This window comes from Salminus brasiliensis, chromosome 7 (genome assembly GCF_030463535.1).
Source record: "Salminus brasiliensis chromosome 7, fSalBra1.hap2, whole genome shotgun sequence".
Taxonomy (NCBI): Eukaryota; Metazoa; Chordata; class Actinopteri; order Characiformes; family Bryconidae; genus Salminus; species Salminus brasiliensis.
This window is the reverse complement of record NC_132884.1, coordinates 9873951-9896779: the sequence shown is the minus strand read 5'-3', so window position 1 is coordinate 9896779 and position 22829 is coordinate 9873951. Positions and strand designations below refer to the sequence as shown.

The window sequence follows — 22829 nt, the reverse complement described above, 5'->3', positions numbered from 1 at the left end:
AGACAGAGTGCAAAGCTCTTGTGAATGATGAGCACTGGAGCATGGGAGCAAATTAGCGGATTAGCCAAAGTACATAGGGGCAAAAAGGAAGTCTGAGAGACAGCAGCTCACTAAAGAAGAACAGTTTCAAAACAACTGAAAGAAAGTAGGCTGGAGTAATTATCAGGAAAACACAAGGAATACACAGTATAAATACATAGTGTACATACTGTATTGCTAATTAGCATTAGCATTTTGATGTTTATAAATATTACAAATTTAACTGTAACTGCATTCATTTTTCAGTTCTTGGAATTTTACACACATTTTTGAGAGTGCAGATTTCACTGTGAAAAAGTTGAGACTGGAAAGCCTTCTGTTTAACAAAAGAAAACAACTTCAAAAATGAATAAATGGCTTTGATATTGTAATCAAGCAAGAAAAATGAGTGTTGTCATGTCATGTATCACTTTACAACCTGTATCAACAGGTTCGAGTGATGCACTTCAGATACCAGATATGAATATATTCTTCAGAATGAACATACTAAGTAGTCCACATCTGAATAGTAGATGTGTTTTTAATAAATAAAATTTAATTATATCATGCTGTTAATGGGCAATTTTTCAATTAGGGGAATGCTTATTTTCCTAATTTATAAATTCACATTAGAAGAACTTTATTAGAAAATTGCTTAAGTATTCAATATATTATTTATTGCACCACCAAAATAATCTGACACTGTTTTTTTAAAACATCAAAAACCTAGACTTTGAAACATCACTGCTCCAATAAATCTAGCCAACTGTTGTCTATTTTGAACAGTAGCTATATTGCCATCCCCAACATTACTGTCATTACTGTAAAAACCTTTTTTTAAAGGTACCATTTGTATCCATGGAAACAAAGATCGAAGGGGAGCACATGTCAGCCGTTAGAGAAGTGTGACATTTTGATGTCTGGAAAAGTAATTTAATCATGTTTTGCTCCTAATTATGGAGTAGGTTTATCTAGTGTCATTACAACTTATACTAGTGCCACAAAAAAATGAATTATTTATATGTATTTAAAGTGTATCTTATTTTAGCTGTTGAGTAGTGTTAGGAAATACAGGATTTAGGGTCTTTCTTTCCTGAAAAAGTGGTAATTGTCATGACTGCAACACATTATTACCAACACAAATCTGGTTGTGAGGGTACACAGCAAATTTGTTAGTGTTAAACCAACACTGTAAGTGTTAAATTAACACTTTGTCAAATTTTACTGATTTAACACTGGCACATTTGCTGTGTGATGACACCTGGTGATGGTAATGACAGATTTTGATTTTGACCAACAGTATCTGTTTTACTGTTTAGAGGTATACAAAGAGGGAACCCTTTGCCTGGATTTCTGTGCTATACCACTTGACAAAAAAATATTTTAATTCTATATAAGCTCAGTTTGGCCATCGTTGAGTCTTTACTTTAAGGCATATAAACATTGTCTTTATCATTCAAATTAGAACAATTATTGCTAATTCTATAATTCAAAGGTTAAAATGGTAGAAAGCTTTTAGTGAGAGCTCCTAATTGAAGAAGCACCCTAATATAGCTGGTGATAACTGAACTGTGACTTCTAAATAAAGAGTGCATAAAGGTAAAGGCCATCAGCTTTTTTTAAGGTTACACTGTAGGAGTGACACGTGTTTTCTGAGCAGTAGCTTACCGGCATTCAAGGAACCACTGGCGTATCTGCTCCTGCAGTGTTTCCTTTATATCTGGTCCATCCACTGAGCGAACTGACTCCTTGATGGTGAATAGTGCCTGCTGGTATTCTGCCTCGTGCTGCTCCTGTACCTGCCGTCGGCTGTTCTCCACCTGCTGGGCTCGTTGCTGTGCAGGGCTGAGCGTCGGGAGCTGGGGTGCTATCTGGGAATACAAGCAAAAGGCAGAGCAAGGTATAAGTATAAATGAGTTTTATATCTGGCACAACTTTACAATAGGTTGTTCTGTTGTGATATTTGGGGTTGGGTAGGATTTTCAATAGGTCAGCATTCCATGTGTTCCACAGTTGGTAACCATTCTTTACTAGTTTACTGCTAACCCCCTCTCAGATATCTGTGGCCTGTTAGTCACATGTTAGTGTAGTCGACATTTCTGACTAATGAGACATGCTATTGCTGGTCAAATGCCACAAATGTACTCAGAAATCTAAGGTACAGTTAAACCAGCCCGTGTTGCCATTTTATTAACATGCTATAGCTGTTTGTTGATTGTAACCTAACTAAAAAACTAAACTAAAACCCTTGTGCACTGGTACCCTAACTAACATTGAAGTAAGTATCCATCATGCATACTGAAACTGAATGTTAAGTTGAATGTAATAGACTCCATAAAATCTAACCATTAAAGTAAATCTAACCCAAAATTCAACCCAAATCTCAGATAGTTTCACCAGATAGTCTGCTAATAATTGTGGCATCTGTAAATAATCTAATATTCTGAGACCAACCATTCCAAGAAATATCATTTCCTCTAGACGTTCCTTGCTGGTTCTCTTCCTCTGTCGGTAACCCCGCCACACCTATAAGAAGGGACAGTTATACACAGTTATCAACACCCATCTCCTACAGTCCCTGAGAAAGAGAGTCTGGAGAAAGAGTTTGGAGACATACACCAATCATGATAATCTCAGGCCTAGCAGTTAATCACTTTTACATTATCCTAACATAACATAACATTTAGTGTGAGTGTCTCCTGCATTAATGGTGCTATAGAATGTTTTTTTCTTTGGTAAAGTTGAATAATAAGAATTCAGTACATGGCAATGACAGAAATACCATGAACCTCAAACACTATTATCTGTGCATTCCAAACAAAACCTGGAAAAAGGCAGTTAATCACTTTTGCATTATCCTAACATGACATAACTTATATAGTGTGAGTGTCTCCTGCATTAATGGTGCTATAGAATGTTTTTTTCTTTGGTAAAGTTGAATAATAAGAATTCAGTGCATGACATACCATGAACCTCACACACTATTATCTGTACATTCAAAGAAAAATCTGGAATGCTGGTAAACAGGCCAACTGCAAAACCCCAAAAATGTTATGTAACAGTATTTATTACATACATATTTACATTTCACAAATTTACATGCTTCCAGTCCTCTAGTGAATGCATTTAAGACTAAATGCAATTACTATTTAAGGAGAAGATGTAAGTAAGGTGAAAAAAGCTAAGAGCTAATGCTAAGCCATCCGGAGATGGAAGCAGGACAGACCAGAGGAAGTGCCATTGTAAATATCTGTATGAGAAAGCTGGTGGAGCACCGCAGTGCATGAAAGCTGTGGTAGCAGCTAAAAAGGCCAAAAGGTTAAGGCCCACCGGAGGAAGCTGGAGGACCAGCGTGCGCCACAGGGAAGCTGATAAAGCAAGCGGGTGTTAGACTGGGTGCAAGGCTTAACCCATTCTTCTTCCACATCCCATGCCTACAGGACACTGAGGAAACAATTGCAAAATATTCTTGTTTCAGTGCTAGGCTAGGCTAGACTAGGCACGATTTAAAATTCACTATTCCCCCCTTTTACCTTTGTGGTTATCCGTGCTCTTAAAAACTGAAGTTTTATGCACATACAAAACTGTGAGAATGAGCGCATGAGAGTCATTCAGAGTTGACCTCAACAAGAAGGCATGCAATCTCAATGTTCAGGGTTTCTCTCACCATTGCAAGAAAAGGCGTTGCATTTATCTTGAGGATTTTCCTGCCTCTACATGAGAGCAACAATGAGCACAATCAAGGGTGGCTGGGTAAAAGAGATTATGTCTCCAGGATTTCAGACCCCAGAAGAAAGACTTAGAGAGAACGAGAAGGGCAAACACTAAGGAGATTAGTCCCTCTCGACACAATATCATTGCCTACTGTTTGACTCAGTAAATCACTTAACATACAGTCTTATGCAAAAGACCAAATCACAGTTCTTTTTTTATTGAGAAGTAGTAAAGACTATAAAGCCTATGTAGAGAACCAAACATAAAATACCATATGTTCTGTAAATCCTAGAAAATAAAAACAGTCATCAGTATGGCCTGTGCAAAGGTTTTGAGCAATGCAAGGCTTTCAGACCTTGATTATCAAATCAAGCCTAAAGGCATGTGACCAGTTATTTGAAACTGTAAGCTGAATTAATTAAATCTGTATTAATTAAATGAAATTAATTACATTAATTAAAACTGTAAATTCTCTGACTCACCTGCTGTTTATTAACAATGTCCATGTCACAATGCGCATGAGCCAACACTGAAAAATTGTCAATTGACAAGAAAAAGACTTAGGACAGCTATCCTGCCCCCCAGATTTGGAAGACCTAGAAGACTCTCAGAGAGAACTGCTCACATAAGTCAAATCAAAACCTCACACGACTACCAAGATCTTGCTTGAAAGTTTAGCTGCTTTGAGAAGATGGTGCATAATTCCACTGCACAGCATTGCTTGGACAAACATTATCTTAATGGAAGAGACACAAGTAGAAGGCCTTACCTGTGACCTCTTCACAAATTGTCCGGGCAATTGGTGCTAGTAGTCTCACAATTGTGAAATGATCATCTGAGCACAGTGAATGTGTCTCAAGTAATTGTAGTATCAAAACATTTCTCTGGAAGGTTAAGTCACTCACTAATCAATAATAATAATCCTGGCTACAAATACACCATGAAGACAAAAGAACACTCAGAGATAAGGTTATTAAAGAGTATAAGGCAGGGATGGATACAAAAACATGGCAGAGTCACTGAACATCCCCTGGGGTTCCATTAAATCCATCACTGAAATAGAAGGAATATGGCACAATGTAAATCTGCTCAGAGCAGACCGTCCTTACAAACTGAATGAACCTTCAAGGAAGAAACTAGGCCACCAAGACACCTCTGACTACTCTGAAGGAGTTAACAGCTTTAGCAGCTGAGATGAGAGAAACTTTGCACATGACAACTTACCCCGGTTCTTCAACACTCAAAGCTTTAAAGAATTAAATCTAGACTACAATTCACCTAAAGACATGTGGGAGACTCTTTGATCTGATGAGACCAAATGGAGCTTTTTGGTAGTCAGACCAGACCCCAGACCAGACCAGACCCCAGAACTATGCACATAGCCACAAACACACCATTCCCACTATGTAGCATGGTGGCAGCATCATGCTGCGGGGATGCTTCTTGGCAGTGGGCTCTGGAAGGCTTGTAAAGGTAAAGGGAAAACTACGACTTGGGAGAATATTTATTCTCTAACAAGACAAGTGCTTGAAAAGTTCTGCAAAAAAGAATGAGTAAAATTGCAATTGAACTAGCCACACAGACACAGTGCTGTGACTGCAGACACTGATATCACTGACTTGCAGGGGGTGAATATTTATGTAATCAACCTACTTTACATCATACATTTTTTTTATTTTATTTGCATTACTTTGTAGAAATCTCTTGTCACTTTGACATTAAAAAGTTTTGTTATTGTAAATTCTTGTAAAAAAACCCACATTATATTAAGCATAATTCCATGTATAAAGGTAATAAAAGGGGAAATCATCCAATGGGGTCAACATATTTTATAGGCACTGTAATTACTAGGAATAAACTCTGGATAAACCTTAATCAAGCTGTGTAGCATGATGGTCCAAGAATATTTCAGAACAATACACCTGCAAAGATGACAGAGTGGAAAAAAACAACTTCAAGAACACAACAGACTCTGTTTGCAGGCTCTGCTTTCTATCAACGGGTAGTGTTATTATGTCCAAACCTTCGCAAAAGCTACAGTGATCATTTAGATTTTATTGTTTTTTGTTATGAAAGACAGATATACAGGGTTGCCAACTCTCACACATTTACTGTGAGACACATTTGCTCCAGCCACTCCAGCTTTCACTGATTAAAAATACTCTGGACTGGCAATGGGGGCCTTAAGGAGTGACGGCGAGCATGCTAACTAGCTAGTTAGCTAGTCCAGCTAGTCTCTAGATGGGTGAGACTAAGGTGGGCTGTAACAATGGGACCAATTTGAGAAGCCCAACTGTAACCCAGTAAAAACGCATGTTCAAATCCACTCAGAGCCCATGCACACCTTGAACCCACTTAGCCCACGTTCCACCCATATGAGTCCCACATGAGCATTGGATATTTCTGCATATTTTGCATATTTCTCCTTCTAAACAGGGCCTATTGTGCAGGATGATTTTAATGCTATGTGTTTTAGCATGTTCTGATTATACCTATAAAGAGGGAGATGTTGTGGAAGGTTCTCTGTCTCTGCATGGGAGAAAACGATCATATCAGCTGAAGGACATGAAACTTTCTCATGACCTATAATAGCGTAAGAAACCATAAATTGAAGTAATGTGCCTTAATCATGGAATATGCAGTGAGCCACCCACTTTCACTCCACCCGTGCGGTGAATGATATGCTTGTTTTGGACAGTATTACTAAATCTCATATTTTAGCAATGCTAGCAATAAGTGGCATAGCCTAGCGATGTCCGGCAGAAACCTATTAGGTTGTTTTGAGTCTTTTTAAGTGTTATTTGTGGCCACAACATATTTTTTAGGGAAACAGCTTCAGAAAAAAAGAAGGCTATGCTGTTCTGTACAGTATGTACACTTGTACTCCCCCCTTTCACCTATCACAGCGTTTCTCACGCGATTGCATGAACGGTTAGATCTCTTCAATCATATCTACTATCTCTTTAAAGCTACATCAGTATCTGGGTTCAGAGAACATAGTACAGACGCACTCGAGACGACGTCAAGCTACCTGGGCTCAGATTACGTGATTAGAAGAGTGAAAAAAGAACAGCTAAAATCCAGGAACACTTTCTCTCTCGCATCTCTCATCACCGAGGCGCTAATCCGCTCCATGCTAACAAAGGAGCCATAAGCACATTATCCGCACAGATGAACCGGGCATGTATCTTTTATGTACGGGTGGGATCGCATGACATGCCTAATCCCTATGCGAGGCGATTCAGCCTTGTGGAGCCAGTCAAGGGCGATGACAGTACAGATGGACATCATGTGAGTTCATGCTCAGGTTGGGCTATATCATGCTCTCCCCTATGCCTAAAACCAGGCTTGATGTTTGTCCAACTATGTTTGATTCACACTTTCATACATATTATGATGTTTCAAAGCACAAAGGGACCATAGGAAAATCTACATCATTTCCGCAGCAACAGGCCGCTTGGCTCTCTCGAGCTATATTGAATATACACTCAATGTAATCACTTTCCTCCTTGAAAGGTTGTATAAAATTTGTATCGCCACATAGATGCTTACATTACTTTTTGTGGCCAATGCTGGTTAGGAGGTTAGGCATTTGAGTTATGACTCAACTGGTACAGCAACTATGCTCAAAAAGCAACAATAAATGGCTTATTATTGCTCTTAAAATTACATGGATATATTTCATAGCTGAGCTTTGGTGTGGAAACAGCCCGGTTATACATATTTATAACCCAAAGTAGGTCTATGTTCTTCTATACACAAGCAATCCTTGTATCACAGATTATATTTCAGGAATGAAATGCACAGAGAACTATGCCCCTGATCATAATATTTTGCATGAAGAAATCCGTCAGTGATCTGTGGAGAATATCAGGAATATCTTAATGCAGTGTGAGGTGATACAGTGTAACCTCTCAAAAGCTCTCCGTGTAGAGGCAGTTTGGAACGCTCCTTGTGTTTATTGGCTCAAAATTGCTGCATAAGTTAATATTTCTCTTTTTCATAGTGCAGTTTGCATTTTTTCCAATATTATTAAGATTACTTAAGTCATATCTGGATGTTTAGAGTTAGACTAAGAATTTTAATGAACTTTTACTCAATAGCCTTCAGTGGGATGCAAAGGATTAGTCACCCCGCATCACAATTTGGATGACTATGCATTGTTAGGTGGGTAGATGAACTGATCTACAACAGACACAAAGTTAAGGATGAAACAGTCTGAATGAAAGATGGCTTGAGAATCTCACAGAACTTTTGCAAGAAGTGAGAGGTGAACAACCTCCAAACAAGAACTGAAAGTGTCTTAGCTGGCTACAAAACATGTTTACAAGCTGTGCTACATCTTAAACAGATTTAAGGAAACCAGTAGTGTTAATGCTGATTGTTGACTGTTCTATGCCGAATGTTTTAACATCAACAGTGGGACAATTTGCAACTGATACAGGAACTATGTTCGAACAGCAACAATAAATGGCTTATTATTGCTCTTAAAATTACATGGATATATTTCATAGCTGTGCTTTGGTGTGGAAACAGCCCGGTTATACATATTTATAACCCAAAGTAGGTCAATGTTCTTCCATAAACAAGCAATCCTTGTCTCACAGATTATATTTTCGTAATGTAATGCCCCTGATCAAAATGTTTTGCATGAATAAATCTCTCAGTAATCTGTAGAGAATATCATAATAATGAATGCTGAATATCTTAATGCTGTGTGGGGTGATACAGTTTAACCTCTCAGGAGCTCTTTGTGGCAGTTTTGAATGCTCCTTGTGTTTATTGGCTCAAAATTGCTGCGAAGCTAATATTTCTCTTTTTCATGGTGCAGTTTGCATTTTTCCAAGATTAGTATGATTATTGAAGTCATATCTGGATGTTTAGAGTTAGACTAAGAATTGTAATGAACTTTTACTCAGTAGCCTGCAGTGGCATGCAAAGGATTAGTCAAACCACATCAGAATTTGAGTTACTATGAATACTAAACAAATACTTTTGTATATGTTTACGTTTATTTATTTATTTATTTGTTTGTTTGTTTATTTTAATATGAGTAGCATGAATTTATTCCAAAAGTTTGGAGCAGTTTCCTGATCAGCCTTGTGGTTCCAGTGGCAATGAAAACAATCAAGTGATGGAGTGGGTTGAAGAGTGAGGAAGTTCAAGTGATGTCATGGTCAACACAATTACCTTGATTTAAGGCACTGAGAACTTGCGGAACTGTGCTGGGAAATGTGGAAAAGAAAATCCTAATCACTATAGGAGGCCTGTGAACCGCAGTGAAGAATGTGTAGGAAGTAGTTCTTTTAGATAATTAAAAAAAAAGTCATGAACATATGAGACATATGGTGAGAAAAATGGTGTGTGGCCAGAGGGGGAATTACTGATACAGTGCTGATATACACTATGTTAATGCTCCTATAACAATCTCCTGATGACTGATATTAGATATACAGTATACAGTAGATATATAGTTACACTGACTAGATATAATTTTTTGCTGTGTAGTTATACGGAATTTCCTTAAATGGTTCTTTAGTTGGATTGGATTGGCTGTCCCTGTGTTTCAGGAAAATGTTGACAAACACAGTTTTTGTGGCCAGCCCCGTACTTGACTTGCAGATTAATTCGTTTTATAGTTATTACTGAATAATTAATAGATGTTACTGAAAAATGTACCTCACTATTAATAACTGAATATTAGGCCTGCAGTTTAAGGGGATGAAAAGTAAGAGCAGATCAGTACCCTCTGTATGAGAGTGGCAGCCTGATTGAGATCCGAAGCAGTGGGACGGCAGTTCTCCCCTCGACGCATTCTCTGCTCCTCTTGCCAAATCTCCTTCATGAAGTGAGCTCTGAGACGGCCCTGCCGAGCACGCTCGCTCATCTGCAGCAACTGCACGGCCCTCTCTATGGACATGGTCTGCACTGGCACCTGCGAAGCCCACAAAACACAGACAGTAACTTTGACAGTGAGATTGGGTTACTGTTCCTGCAGGATGTGTGATCAGCTGAAGGCCACGGTTGCTAAAAGACAACAGACACTTACTAGTGAAGACTATTAGACAATGACTAGACAGCTCCAAAGCTGTCTCACTAAAACTCATGCATTACACCCTTAGAAGGGAAATTGATGATTTTTCTGTCTAACCATGACCAGCAGTGGATTAACTGCTTTGCCCAAGGGCACAAGAGTTCCAAGTCAATGTTGGGATTTAAACCCGCTGACCTTCCAATTGTTGGCTCACCTCTCTTACAACTAGGCCATCAGCCACTAATACATCATTGTGCTTAAAGCGAAACTTAATTTTCCTAAGTAACTTTAAAGGGCGACATATTCAACAAATCTGCCTATTCAGTTTAAAGTAGTTTGACCCTATTCATAGTAATATTAGAAATAATTTTGAGCTTTAACTGCTTTTTGAATAAGGCATAATATTGGTCAATTAATTACATCAGAGGTTTTTTAATTTTTTGTTGTTTTTTGGTCATTTTGGTCATTTATTGGTCCGTGACCAATTTTAAATTGGTCACAGAACATTTAGCTCATTTTGCTCATTTTTACATAAAAGCCACACCATAAATAATGGAAAAACCCAATTTAAATACACTATATGGACAAAAGTATTGGGACACCCACTCATTCATTATTTCTTCCAAAATCAAAGGTATTAAAAAAGAGTTAATCCTGCTTTTGCTGGAGCAACTGACTCGATTTGATTGTGTTCAGTAAACAGAGCCTTAGTGAGTTTAGGGTGTTGGATGATTACACTTCAACTCTTTCCAAAAATAGTAGATGTAGCACCATCATAACAGAACACAGTTCCACTGCTCCACAACTTAATATGCCATGCCATGGCTGGCATTAGGCATGGTGCCAATAGGTTCATGTTTATCTGCTTCAGAGAGTCCTATTCTATTGGCAGTATGTCTATACAGGGACTAGACCAGATGTGTGTGTAAAAAGTAAATAGTAAAAAATATTGTGACTGCAACAGTATACTGTATTATTGTATCTTTGCTAAACAACAAAATAGAATACAATAATAATTCAATATGTTAGCTTGGACACTGAAATGCAATTCCTGTTACTCATTTTATCATAGCATTCTTATTATAATACCTCATAAATGAGGTCAATCCTGTGGAAGGCCTAAAAGCCTTTTATTTTCAGTGAGTGCCATACAAAATAATACTCACAGGCTCCTGATTCAAGTGTCCCTTCTTAGCCAGAATATGAGCCAGCATCTTTTCTCTCTCCTTCAGTGCTTTCATTCTCTCCCTGACAAAATAGCGGGGGATGGGCACCTCCAGATCCTCCTACAAATAGCACAAAAGATTTCATGTAGATCAAAGACCCTGAGTGAAACTGGTCCGGCCAGTAGAAATCTGCAGAGAATTACTGGTGTAGGTCAGGCGACCCCAATTAGCTTCTGCTAATTTCAAACAGTTTAAGAGGCTTGTGTTTGCTAAGTAGAAGGTTGCTATGACATAGAGGGGTGGGTTTCTGGACACAGATTAAGCCTAGTTGGAGAATGAAAACGTGTCAATGGACGATCCTAATAGTCATTATACTGTATTCTAAGCCTGGACTAAAATCAGTTCCAAGCGTTTAAGTTTTATGTATGTCTAGGTTTCTTTTTTTTTGGCATTTTCTAATCACTCTAAGTACTTAAGTACTTAAGACAATAAACTATTGTTTTATTTAGAAATTAGCAATACAAAACATGAGGGTCATGTTAACTGTGATTTGTTTAGACTTTACAGATGCTAAACAGATATTTAGATAAATAAACAAAAAGCTGACTGACTAACTATCTAGAGGTATTGATATTCAATAGTTTAAATGTTTGAAATCTAAAATCACTTTACTGATTAGTGTAATTTGAAACAAATTCATTCATTTATTCATTGAGCATTTATTTATTATTTATCTTATTCTCATGAGGATGAAAATGTATGCATTTATTTTTGTATGCATTATGTACTTGATGTTTTAAAATCTACATAAACACGTGACAATAAGTTCTTGAATATTAAAATAAACAACATATGCACATATATTTATATGTCAGTATTAGAGAATGATATATATATTTATCATATGTGCACACCAATATACTGGTGCAACAGACATAATACATAAGTGTAAATTTTTTATATTTACATATGTTACAAATTCAGCACCAGTCTAATATTTAGACACACCTGGTTGAACATGTGCTGATCATCATCTTAAAAACATCTGATCCAATAGATAGGGCACTAAGGACACACAGGTATCCACCAAAGTTAGGATATCGTGACTGGGGGGTTTTAAATTTGTAGCATACTGTAGCTGCACACCCTTACACAGGCACACTGCCATGGTCCTACAACTTAGGCCTACTTGAAACCCCCAGCCCCGACATTATAACTAAGGTGGATACCCTTGTGTCCGTTTTGTTAAAATAAAAATATGGTAATTTTGATGACTTGGTATGGTCATTATGCATTTGGATCAAATGTGTTTAAGATGATGATCGGGACACATTCAACCAGATGTGTCGAACATTTTGCACTGTAACTGATTTTTTGCGTTATTCATCTAAAAGCTAATTTCAGCATATTTTTCTTTTTTAACTCTTTTATTTGTGTGTAAATTAAATAAGTGAATGTTGTCAATCTACATGCAAGTTTACAAAGTGGCAATAGAAATTTAAAGTGGGGAATTTACTGTGACTTTTTTAGGTTTAGGTTTAACAGATTCTATATATATAGACACATAGACCAACAGATAAATAAGCAAACTAGCTACGTAGCTAGTTGTAGGTTAATTTACTGATTATTTCGAGAGATGTGTTTTACTGATTACTGCAATTTGCATCAGACTGGACGTTTATTTGGATTTCATTTCTCAACAGTGAAACTCTTTTTACTGGTGTGGAATTAGACTGCGTCACGTTGGCAGTGCATATGCAAATTAGCAGAGACATTGACTGCAATGTATTGAAAATGTGAAAATGTCTCACGTCCTACACACAGTTTGAGTTTCTGTTCAATATACATTGTACACTCACAGGGGTCATCTTTAGATCTTGTAGCATGTCATCAAAGTAGTGAAACTCAGAGAACTCCAGCTCCACCATCTCATTCTTCAGCTCCACCAGCCGACCCATGACCCCTTCCAGGACATGTCTCACCACATGTCTCTTCTGAGGATGAACGATCTGGTCGTAGACTTCTTCTAGGCGCTTGAAGATGTGGAGGTATCGCAAGTAGAAGGTGGCCAGAGTCTGGTAAGCCTGTAAACGGTCCTTTTGAGGACGGAGCATTGCTGGGGGGATCTCGTCTTCCAGCAGGTCCGCCAAAGCACCCTGGGCCTCTGCCCACATCCTGCCATAGGAGCTGGGTAGAGGAGAACAATGATGGGTTCTGTCCAGTGATAACCATCACACACTTCAATTCAAAAGTGGGACATGCAGTGATATTTATCATTTCTGTTATTTCATATATAACAATAACAAGGTTCTTTAGTAAATGCAATGGTTCTATATAGAACCATGACAACTCAAAGAACATAAATGGTTATTTTAGTTTAGTTTAGGGTTCTTTGGTGGAAAAGCATCCATAGATGTTAAACACTGCCAAAAAGGCTCTTCAGTACTATATAAGTGTACAAGTGTAAGTGTTGCTGTGTAAGAGTGTACACAACAAAAGCCATCTTTATAAAAGCTTTATTCAGTATATAGTACAGTATAAAAAGTATCTTAAGAACAACAGCTCTAAAAAGTTATATTGAGATTATATTGAGATATATTGAGATTGATAACTGCCAATTTGGACACATCAACCCTCTGTTGCACAATGTTGCTCAGGGTAACAAAATTCATTTTTATCCCTTTAAAATAAAATAATAATATATTTAATCATTAATGGTATATTTAATCATATTTAATGACAAAATATGATTAACGATAAACGATTAACGATATCAATAATGAAAATAAGAGGCTGAATAAAGCATTAAACTGCATCCTTTCTTGGTTCTTGGTTGGGCATTTTCAGATCTCTTTCTTGCTTGGCGTAGCTTTTTCAAAATTCAAAGAAATTCACAATTTTATTTGTACAGTGTTTTTTACAACTGCCATCACAAAGCAACCTTAATAATAGGACAAGAGATTAACAAATCAACAAAACATAATGAGCAAGCCAAAGGCGGCAATGGAAAGAAAAAAATCCCTCACGGCTGGAGGAAGAAACCTTGGGAGAAACCAAGACTCACAAGGGGGCACACATCCTCACCCATTGTCACCTAGTGAAAACTACTTATAATTCTTAGATAGAAAGTCACTGTATCACTACATAAGAATAGTCTGTGTGCTGATAAAAATATACTATTATTGAATTAATATAATCATAATAGAGGATGGTAAGAATAATAAAAGTAATGATGGTTAATATTTAGAGTCCATGTAAACTTTAACATAGTCAATAGGCAGATAGCAGTAGCAGGAGGGAGGGCAGCTGACCTGATGAGGGTAACAGGAGGGCCTGGCGGTCATGCATGCCAGAAAAGCTATTTTTTAATGATTTTACATCCATGTAAAAGTATGATTTACATCTGATGACATTACATTCAGTATCAAATCAATGATATTGTGTAATTAAACATTGCTTAAATATGTTTGTTGCCTAGAAGCAACATTGTGTGACAGCTGAATGGATATAGGCAGGAGCAAGTGAAGTGTCATTAATGCAGTCACTGTTTTTATTTTTATTTAGAATGATTTTGTTTATTTAGACTTCAATTTAGGAAAATTCACTGATTTAATAACTTAATGTAATGCAACATTGGTGACTAGGACCCTGTTCCACTCAGTATTGTCATATTGTAGTCAGCATGCACTGTATATTACTAGTTTCAGTAGTTTAGTTTTCAAAGCCAATCCTGACTACTACAATTTTTTGTTGTTGTAATATGTCTTTCAAAAAATGAAAATGAAAAATGGTTTTCAATAATGGTGTCCAAAAATGTTTTAATTTCAATATTAGTCATAATGTTGCATCACAGTAATGTGATTTCTTTTAAAACATAATCAAAGTCAACAAATCGGTGTGACATACTCAAATGAAACTGAGTAAGCTATGGCTACTCATTTTTGTTACAAATATCTACATATAAAAAATCCTGTTGTTCTTATGACAGTGTTTTATTTTGTCTATTGTCTTACAATGTTGCCCCCTCCATAAACCTCACAACATTATTTCTATTTATTTTATTTATTATTCTTTTAATGCATTTTAGCTCTCAGGACAATTTTTTACAACATATTTAATTCGTTGCTCTCATGATGTTCACAGTAAAAAGTTGAGGCTTGTATGAATGTATTCTCAGCTTCTAAAGAGCTCTCTGTTTCCTACACCTGGCACAGGATGGCCAACACCCTTTCAATAGGGATAGGTTAAACTTTAGTACCTGCTAATGACCTTAACAACACCTACCTAAAACACCTGCCCTATGGGAGCTTATTGAGTGCTCAGCTACACTATAAGCGCCCCCAAGCTATGCGTTCCAATAAAAGCCCATAAAAATCCCAAATCAGGTTTTACAGCTTTGCGTGGCACGCTAACAATTCGGAAGTGCACAGATGTGTACACCAGTAAGCATATTGGGCCATGCCAGCAATGAAAGAAAAACCCTGACAAACTTAATTTCATGCATTTCTCTTTTAGGACCAATACACATGGCTCCTACAGATGCCCCTTTGCTCTCTTTTTAACCCTCTTGTGTGTGGGAGCCCCCTTTGTGTATCCCTGAAAGAGTTCAGAGCAAGGGTGAAACTACCTTCTTTTCGTATTCGGATGGGGGGGCCATACAGTATTGTCCCCATGTGGGCAAAACCACTGTCAAGAGCCCTGGTTGTAGGGGTGACCAAATCAAAGGAGAAAAGTGCAAGAGTGGGAGTGAGTGGGAAGTTAAGGGGGGGAGGTGGGTGGTGGGTGGAGGCTTGGGAGAACCGCTTCTAAAGAAACATTTACAATAAAAGAGGGAGGGAACCTTTTGGAAATACCCTAACGATGGCGGGCAGCACATAGCAAAGTGCTGGGACAGGCTGCCGGAGCGACGAAGTGGAGATACGCTGACAGCGGGGCGAAGAGTGAAAGGAATATAGCATAAAGTTTCTGACGGAGGTGTCAATCAAAGGCGCTTGCATAGGCACCTCTGACATGCTCATTGTGAGAGTTGGACCAGCTCAGCTGAAGGTGTTTAGCTAGCTTCAACCTTCATGCCACCCACTCTGCTCCTGTGTGGGAATACAAAAGCACTGGCTCTCTTTGACCATATGTTGTCATAGGAACTGCAATACAATGTGGCCTTCCTCAAACACCCCCCCCCCCAACACAAACACACACACACACACACACACACACACACTTCTTCACAAGCCATTCGTTCCACAAACTTTTGCTTGTAGAGTGTGAGATGTTTCTACTATATCCTTTCCTCTAAACATGGACATGGAAAAGGCTGCACTTGTGAAGCTACATGACAGCTTATCTATAAGGACAAAAGTTTTTGGACACATGCTCATCCAAAGTTTCTTCCAAAATCAATGTGTTACAACAGAAGCGATAACATTCAGCCATGAAAACATCAGTGAAGTCTGGTACTGATGCTAAAGCTCATCCCAAAGGTATTGAATAGGGTGTCATCCAGAACTCCAATTAATACCGCCAGAGCCCACAAGCCAGTACTGGTGGCCTTTACATTCCTCTAGCCCAGTGGTTTCCAACCCTGGCTATGGAGGACCACCTGTTCTTCACATTTTAGAGATTCCCTGCACTTCAACCCTTCAACTCACAACCTTCAGCACAGGACAAGCTTATTAGATGCATGGATCAGGTGTGCCGCTGGGAACAGGGCAAACAGTAAAATGTGCATGGCAGGGGGTTTCTCCAGGACCAGGGTTGGGAACCACTGTTCGAGCCCATGCTAGGCATTGTGCATGGTGACCTTAGACTCATATGCAGCTCGTCTAGAGTGTCCCATTCTACTGGCAGTGCTATGTAGATTATACAGATACATACGTGTGAGCGCAAATCAACAGCTAGGGTTGCTGAATTCACATATTACAAGGAGTGTCCACAAACTTTAGGACATATAGTGTATGTAGGTGCCATGTATCCTTATGAACACTTATGCACTTTCCCTGTACTGTTTATCAGTTGTAAACAATGGCACGTATATCTGTGGCCTCACAGGTTGAGGTTCAGGCAGGACCATAGAAGTTTCAAGATTTACCTGTGTGACATCCTCCTCGATACTCCACTCCGCACTTTCACAAGTCACTGCGCCTCAATGGCAGAGCCAGAACGCCTTTTATCTTACCGTAATCTAAACCGGACGGGTCTTTTGCCAGTTATAAAAGGCTTAAAAGCACGTTTACACCACGCAGCGCGGTCTGGTTCTGCTCTCTGTAATTTATAATCCCAGTCGCCCGTGAATAATCGCGCCGCTGCCGCTGTGTCTCGCGGCTCAGTTCGCAGCTCTGCTGGTTTGCTAGACAGCTGCCATGGGGACCAGATCACAGTCTCTTCAATGCGCCGGGCAAACAGCCATCGCTTAGCTGCCTGCGCAGCTCACAACGCACGCACAACGCACCCCGCTGCTAAGATACAGGGTAAAAAAAGAGATAGATAGATAGATAGATAGATAGACAGACAGACAGACAGACAGACAGACAGACAGATAGATAGATAGATAGATAGACAGACAGACAGATAGATAGATAGATAGATAGATAGATAGATAGATAGATAGACAGACAGACAGACAGACAGACAGATAGATAAATAGATAGATAGATAGATAGATAGATAGACAGACAGACAGACAGACAGACAGACAGATAGATAGATAGATAGATAGATAGACAGACAAACAGACAGACAGACAGACAGATAGACAGACAGACAGACAGACAGACAGACAGATAGATAGATAGATAGATAGATAGATAGATAGATATACAGATATACAGACAGACAGACAGACAGATAGACAGATAGATAGACAGACAGACAGACAGACAGATAGATAGATAGATAGACAGACAGACAGACAGACAGATAGATAGATAGATAGATAGATAGATAGATAGATAGATAGATAGATAGAACCTAGTATGATCTTTTCCAGGGGCCCAAAAATCCCTGTATATGTGAGTAGCATTTTTATTGACATACATTTTACAGTGTACATTATATTGAACAATATAAGATTAAAAAGCATCGCTTTCACACAAAAACATTTAACATAAAACATAAAACATAAAACATAAGCACCTTCTTTACTTAAAAAGGTACTTTTGGAGCATTTCTATTGGTCCATTCATCATGAAATTTACATTTGTTTAGTACAATGTGTAATAAACAAATGCCCAAATCATATTATGTCAAACATGTCAAAAATACAAGATTTGCATTTACCTGCATTTATAAATGTATGCATGTTCCATATGTTTGTATATAATATATGCATAATCCTTTATGACACATGTGCATATATGCCATAAATTAGATTTGATTTCTGCATGGGAAAATGCAGAAATTGCTAACATGCTGTTGACAAAGCAAAGGCAATGAATAAATAAACAAACAACAATTTCTATACGTTATTAAAGATATTTAAAAAATGGTTACAAAAAAAAAGTTTGACGTTGCCATGGGGGTGTCAAAGGCAGTTTGTGTGGGGGGTTGTGGGATCGATCTTCACTCCTGCTCTGTGTTTGGTGTTGGGCTTGGTGTGCTCATCCCATGTCCATGTACGTTTCCTCTGGGTACTCTGGTTTCCTCTCACCTCCCAAAAACACACAACATTTGTGCATTGGTTAAAATGTTTGTTTTTTACTTTCATATACTGTAATACTTTTAATACTACTTTCCCTTAAGCAATCTTTCTCTTTCTTTTTATACTTTTTTGCAGATTTTTGCAGAATTTGGTACAACCTAAGAAATGTTCCATCAGATCACAAATGCAATACGATAGCCACTTGAGCAGAGCAGCTATCTGTTGAACGATATTTTGCATTTTCCTCATGCTTCTCAGAAACATGTGTTGCGGATGGCTGTTTGATCTGTGACTTCTGAAGTGGCAGGTGTGCACTTGAGGTGCTGACTGTGTCTGTGTTGGTCTGAAACTCATTTAGCTGTGGACGCTTGGTTAGTCCCAGCCAGCCATGTTCACTCTGCAGGGACAATGGTTTATTATATGAGCGCTACATGATCTGTCACGCATCGATGTTCCCTGCCAAAGAAACCGTTCTCTACCAAGGAATCACATAGGCAATGACAGACAGGCAATGAGCGCCTTACAGCCTTCTGACATGATATTAGTTCAGACCAGTGGCCTCCAGCAGCCTCCTCCTGGAGATCAACCTGCCTGTAAGGTTCACTCTCAAACACACTAGATCAGGTTCAATCATTATGTCTGAAGGCAGTCATTAAGTGGATCATATGTGATGTATTGCGATCGTCCTCCTGGAGGTCCTTCCTACAAGATCATTCCTTTCTTCACTTTAAACCTTTTTAATTATGCTAGAGAAGAACACTAACTAACAGTTCTTCTACATCATGTTACAGACCCCCACACTGGCTAAGCCTTGGCCTGAGAGATGTGGAGAGAGCAACGCCCAGCCTACTACCCAAAGATAGTGAAGTCATCCTGTCCACCCCAAAGGAAGTGAAGCCAATTATGCTGTCTTGGACTCCCAACCACAAATCGCTGTGCTGGGAATGAACCTTTTGTTTTGTTATTTGTGAGTGTAAACACAGTGACATTCAAAAGTTTGACATACCTGGTTGAATGTGTGCTGATCATTATCTTGAAAACATCTGATCCAAATGCTAGGGTCACCATATTTTTGTTGTTTTGTTTTCCTAGAGGACACTAGGAACACATGAATGTCCATCGTAGGTAAGATGTTGTGGCTGGTGGGTTTCACGTAGGCCTAGATTGTGTCAGTGGCCATGTGTATGTGTGAGGGTGGAAATACCTCTTAAACCATGCAGCTGCAGTGTGTATACATTATTACAATAAACATTTACTAATTTACCAATAACCCCCCAAACACCAAATTCAAACTACAGTATCCACTGTATATCCATATGTCACCCCAAATACAAATACATGGTCACCCCACTTTTTGGATTTTTAAGGTGATGAGTGGTACACATTCAACTAGGTGTGTCTACACTTTTGACTGGTACTGTAGATCAGACTAGGGTTGGGGTTACAGCCCCTGCAGGATCTCCAAGAGCAGGTCACCTGGAGCTTCTTCAGAGTTTAGTTTGAACCCTAAACAGCTTATTGTTGGAATGAAACTCTGTCTAAACCTGTAGGTCTCCAGTAGGAAAACTACTGATGGCCACTGGACTATCACTGATTCATCCATGTGTGGAAGCAAATTGTGTGAAATGGCCATGTACTGCATATGACAGATACTGACAGTAGGAATGCAGGCCTAACTTGGGCCTCATGAACAGCTTAATAATAGGAAAAGAGTCTGTCTTCACCCCAACGATCCCTCATTTCGACCATTTCTGACTTTTCCATGCTGGACCCCTAACAGAAACCAAATGTGCACTTAACAAGTGCTCACCGGCATGCCTTTCCAGCTACTTCCTCAGCCAAATGTTTCCAGCCTTAAGCTCTGCAATAATGCAGCGCAATTACGGATCATTGTTTTTTTGCACCTATTTAATACCTCCTGCTCTGATGACTGTATTTTATAATCGGTGGGAACTATTACCGTGGAAATTCCCTCTAGCCGGCCCTGGTTTCTGGTCTCATATGGACATTTCCCCTGTCCGGCAGCAGTTTGGTCCTAATACACAGGAAATGTGTTTGTATTGTTTGGTCAGGTGTCGCTAAAGCCTTGCGCTTGTTTACGCACTCAAGGCACACTGACCCACCTCCTTCCTCATCATACATTCAGGCAAAGAAGAATACTGGCAAAAGCTGAATGGACGTGGATATCCATCCTGACTGCTTGATGAAAACAGTCGATTTTCTTGCATCCCACGTTTGTGCTTGACCCAGAATAATGCTGTAAATTAAAGCACTAAATTATGTTTTCACTTAAGGTAGTATTGGGAAAAGGGAGGACACTAGGTGACCTTATGAACTTTCATTTTATTCGTTTGTTTTACATCATTAAACATATTTTTATGGTTTGCTGGTTTCTTAGCCAGAACGTTCTTGGAAAAGAGAGGCTCAAATAAATCAATAAAAGTTCTTTTTATGACAAAATTTTATCCTCACCATTTGCATCCCCTTAGATTTATAGCAAACTTATTCACTCTAATTGACAATAGACAGATTTTGGGGGAAAGTAAATAATAACTATTTTCAAACCTCTTCTGAAGGAAGGCCAGTATTACCTGTATTCATCATATAGTACATTTGTTTTGCTAAACAGAGCTTTACTAAGTTAACTCTTGCCATTAATGAGAAATCTTCTTAACTACTTTTTTGAGAAAAAAAGCCTTCCTCACTTATTGTCCAGATCAATGGTTTTAAACAGTTTTGTTTTTTTCCATTTTGCACATTATTGGACCTAGTTCAGATTTATTGATTCTGATGTACTGTCTGTAATTTCAAGGCCCATTCTTCCATGCCTATCGCACAATAGACAGTGGACCCAAGCCAGAGTTTACAACTTTAAATAGACTAGTGGCCAGCTGAAGGCTTTAGCAACAGGTGAATCCTCTTGCGCCTATATTAAGCCTCCTTTCTGGAAGCCTTTGAGCCAGTGCCAAGAGGATATATAAAAAATAATAAATGAAACTCGGAATAGGAAAAACAGCAACAGAATTTTCACCTGTCACTGTACACAACACATAAACAGCGTATCTACTGCCGAAATATTTTCAGGATTACTGGGGCATTTTAGGAAAAAAATAAAACAGAGAAAATAAATTGAGAGTTAAAGAATTATACATAGTTTTGAAGCAAAGTAGTTTCAATTTTTTGATCCAAAAACAGTTTTTAAGACATGGTGCTACAAAAGGGTATTTGAGTGATGCCATAAAAGAACCACTTTTGGTTAGCTGAAGAAGATTTGGTTGTGTGAAAAACCATTTAAAGACAAAAAGAAGCTTCACATAATGTAAACGCTCTACACCAATCAGAAGGTTTTTCTGACAGCTTTTAAAAGACCTTCTTCAGGGGTTCATTAGTAAAGGCATTAGTTACATCTATGAAACCGTCTGAATGCTTCAATGCTTCTTTCCCTGGTTTAAATTCTCCTCTAGAGAATGACCCCTCGTTTAATGCTATATAGAGCCCTTTTTGCTAAGAGTGTAGAAGTTTTACATGATGTGGAGGTTGTTTTTAAACTTCTAAAAGTTCTTCACACTTGCACATATTATCCACAAAAATATTTTGTAAAGAACCCCACCATTGAGAAGATGTTCTTCTGTGGCATTACACAAAGAACCGTCTTTATCTTTGAGAGTGAAGCTCAGACGAGCATATGAAATTCAAACTGTGAAACGTTGTGGTTTGGAGGAATAGTAGGTCTACCATCCAAGAATCCAGCATTATAGCCTGCAAAAATGAAACCTTGTGGTTTGGAGGAATAGCAAGCCTACTATCCACCCAGCCAATCATCACTGCAGCCTCTAAAAATGAGGAGTAGAAATGTTTTGTGGCCTATTTTGAAATGCAGAGCTTAGGAGAAATGCTGCAGGATGGTTATCACAGCTTCTTAAAGAGGAGTTGAAATGTCTGGCTCTCGATGTGTGCAGAAAGCTGCAAAATGTTTGAGGCGGTCTATTAAACAATGTGGACTGTCCTTAATAAAGCATACTTTGGCAAGCGCTAAAGCACTTGTTAAAAGTCTTGTAACAAAAAGCTTACTCTCAAATGCTTGAAATCTGTTTCAATGGCAAATAAATAGAGATACATTTATGATCTCAAAAATGACCAATTTAAATGTAAAACAACTCGTCTTAATGAATAGACTAACAGAAATGTCTGTTATCCTAAATCAAATAAATCTGATTTGATTATGCTTTCTCATTGAAATTATTAGAAACAATCTATTAGAAAT

The 22829-nt window shown here is 38.4% G+C and overlaps 1 protein-coding gene across 2 annotated transcripts in view; it reads right to left on the bottom strand.

The window, feature by feature from the left end:
• iqca1 (IQ motif containing with AAA domain 1) overlaps nucleotides 1–17248 on the bottom strand; it is an 86831-nt gene extending 69583 nt beyond the window's left edge. The window contains exons 1-6 of one of the 2 annotated variants that reach the window (XM_072682920.1): nucleotides 17018–17248; nucleotides 12792–13119; nucleotides 10933–11052; nucleotides 9479–9667; nucleotides 2473–2544; nucleotides 1687–1889 (exon numbers count right to left, since the gene is read on the bottom strand). In XM_072682920.1, the coding sequence (XP_072539021.1) occupies nucleotides 1687–1889; nucleotides 2473–2544; nucleotides 9479–9667; nucleotides 10933–11052; nucleotides 12792–13119; nucleotides 17018–17028 (923 nt within the window). In that variant the 5' untranslated portion in view covers nucleotides 17029–17248. The remainder of the gene's footprint in view (nucleotides 1–1686; nucleotides 1890–2472; nucleotides 2545–9478; nucleotides 9668–10932; nucleotides 11053–12791; nucleotides 13120–17017) is intronic. The other variant, XM_072682923.1, reaches the window with a different exon arrangement.
• Between the last annotated feature and the right edge of the window lie 5581 nt (nucleotides 17249–22829).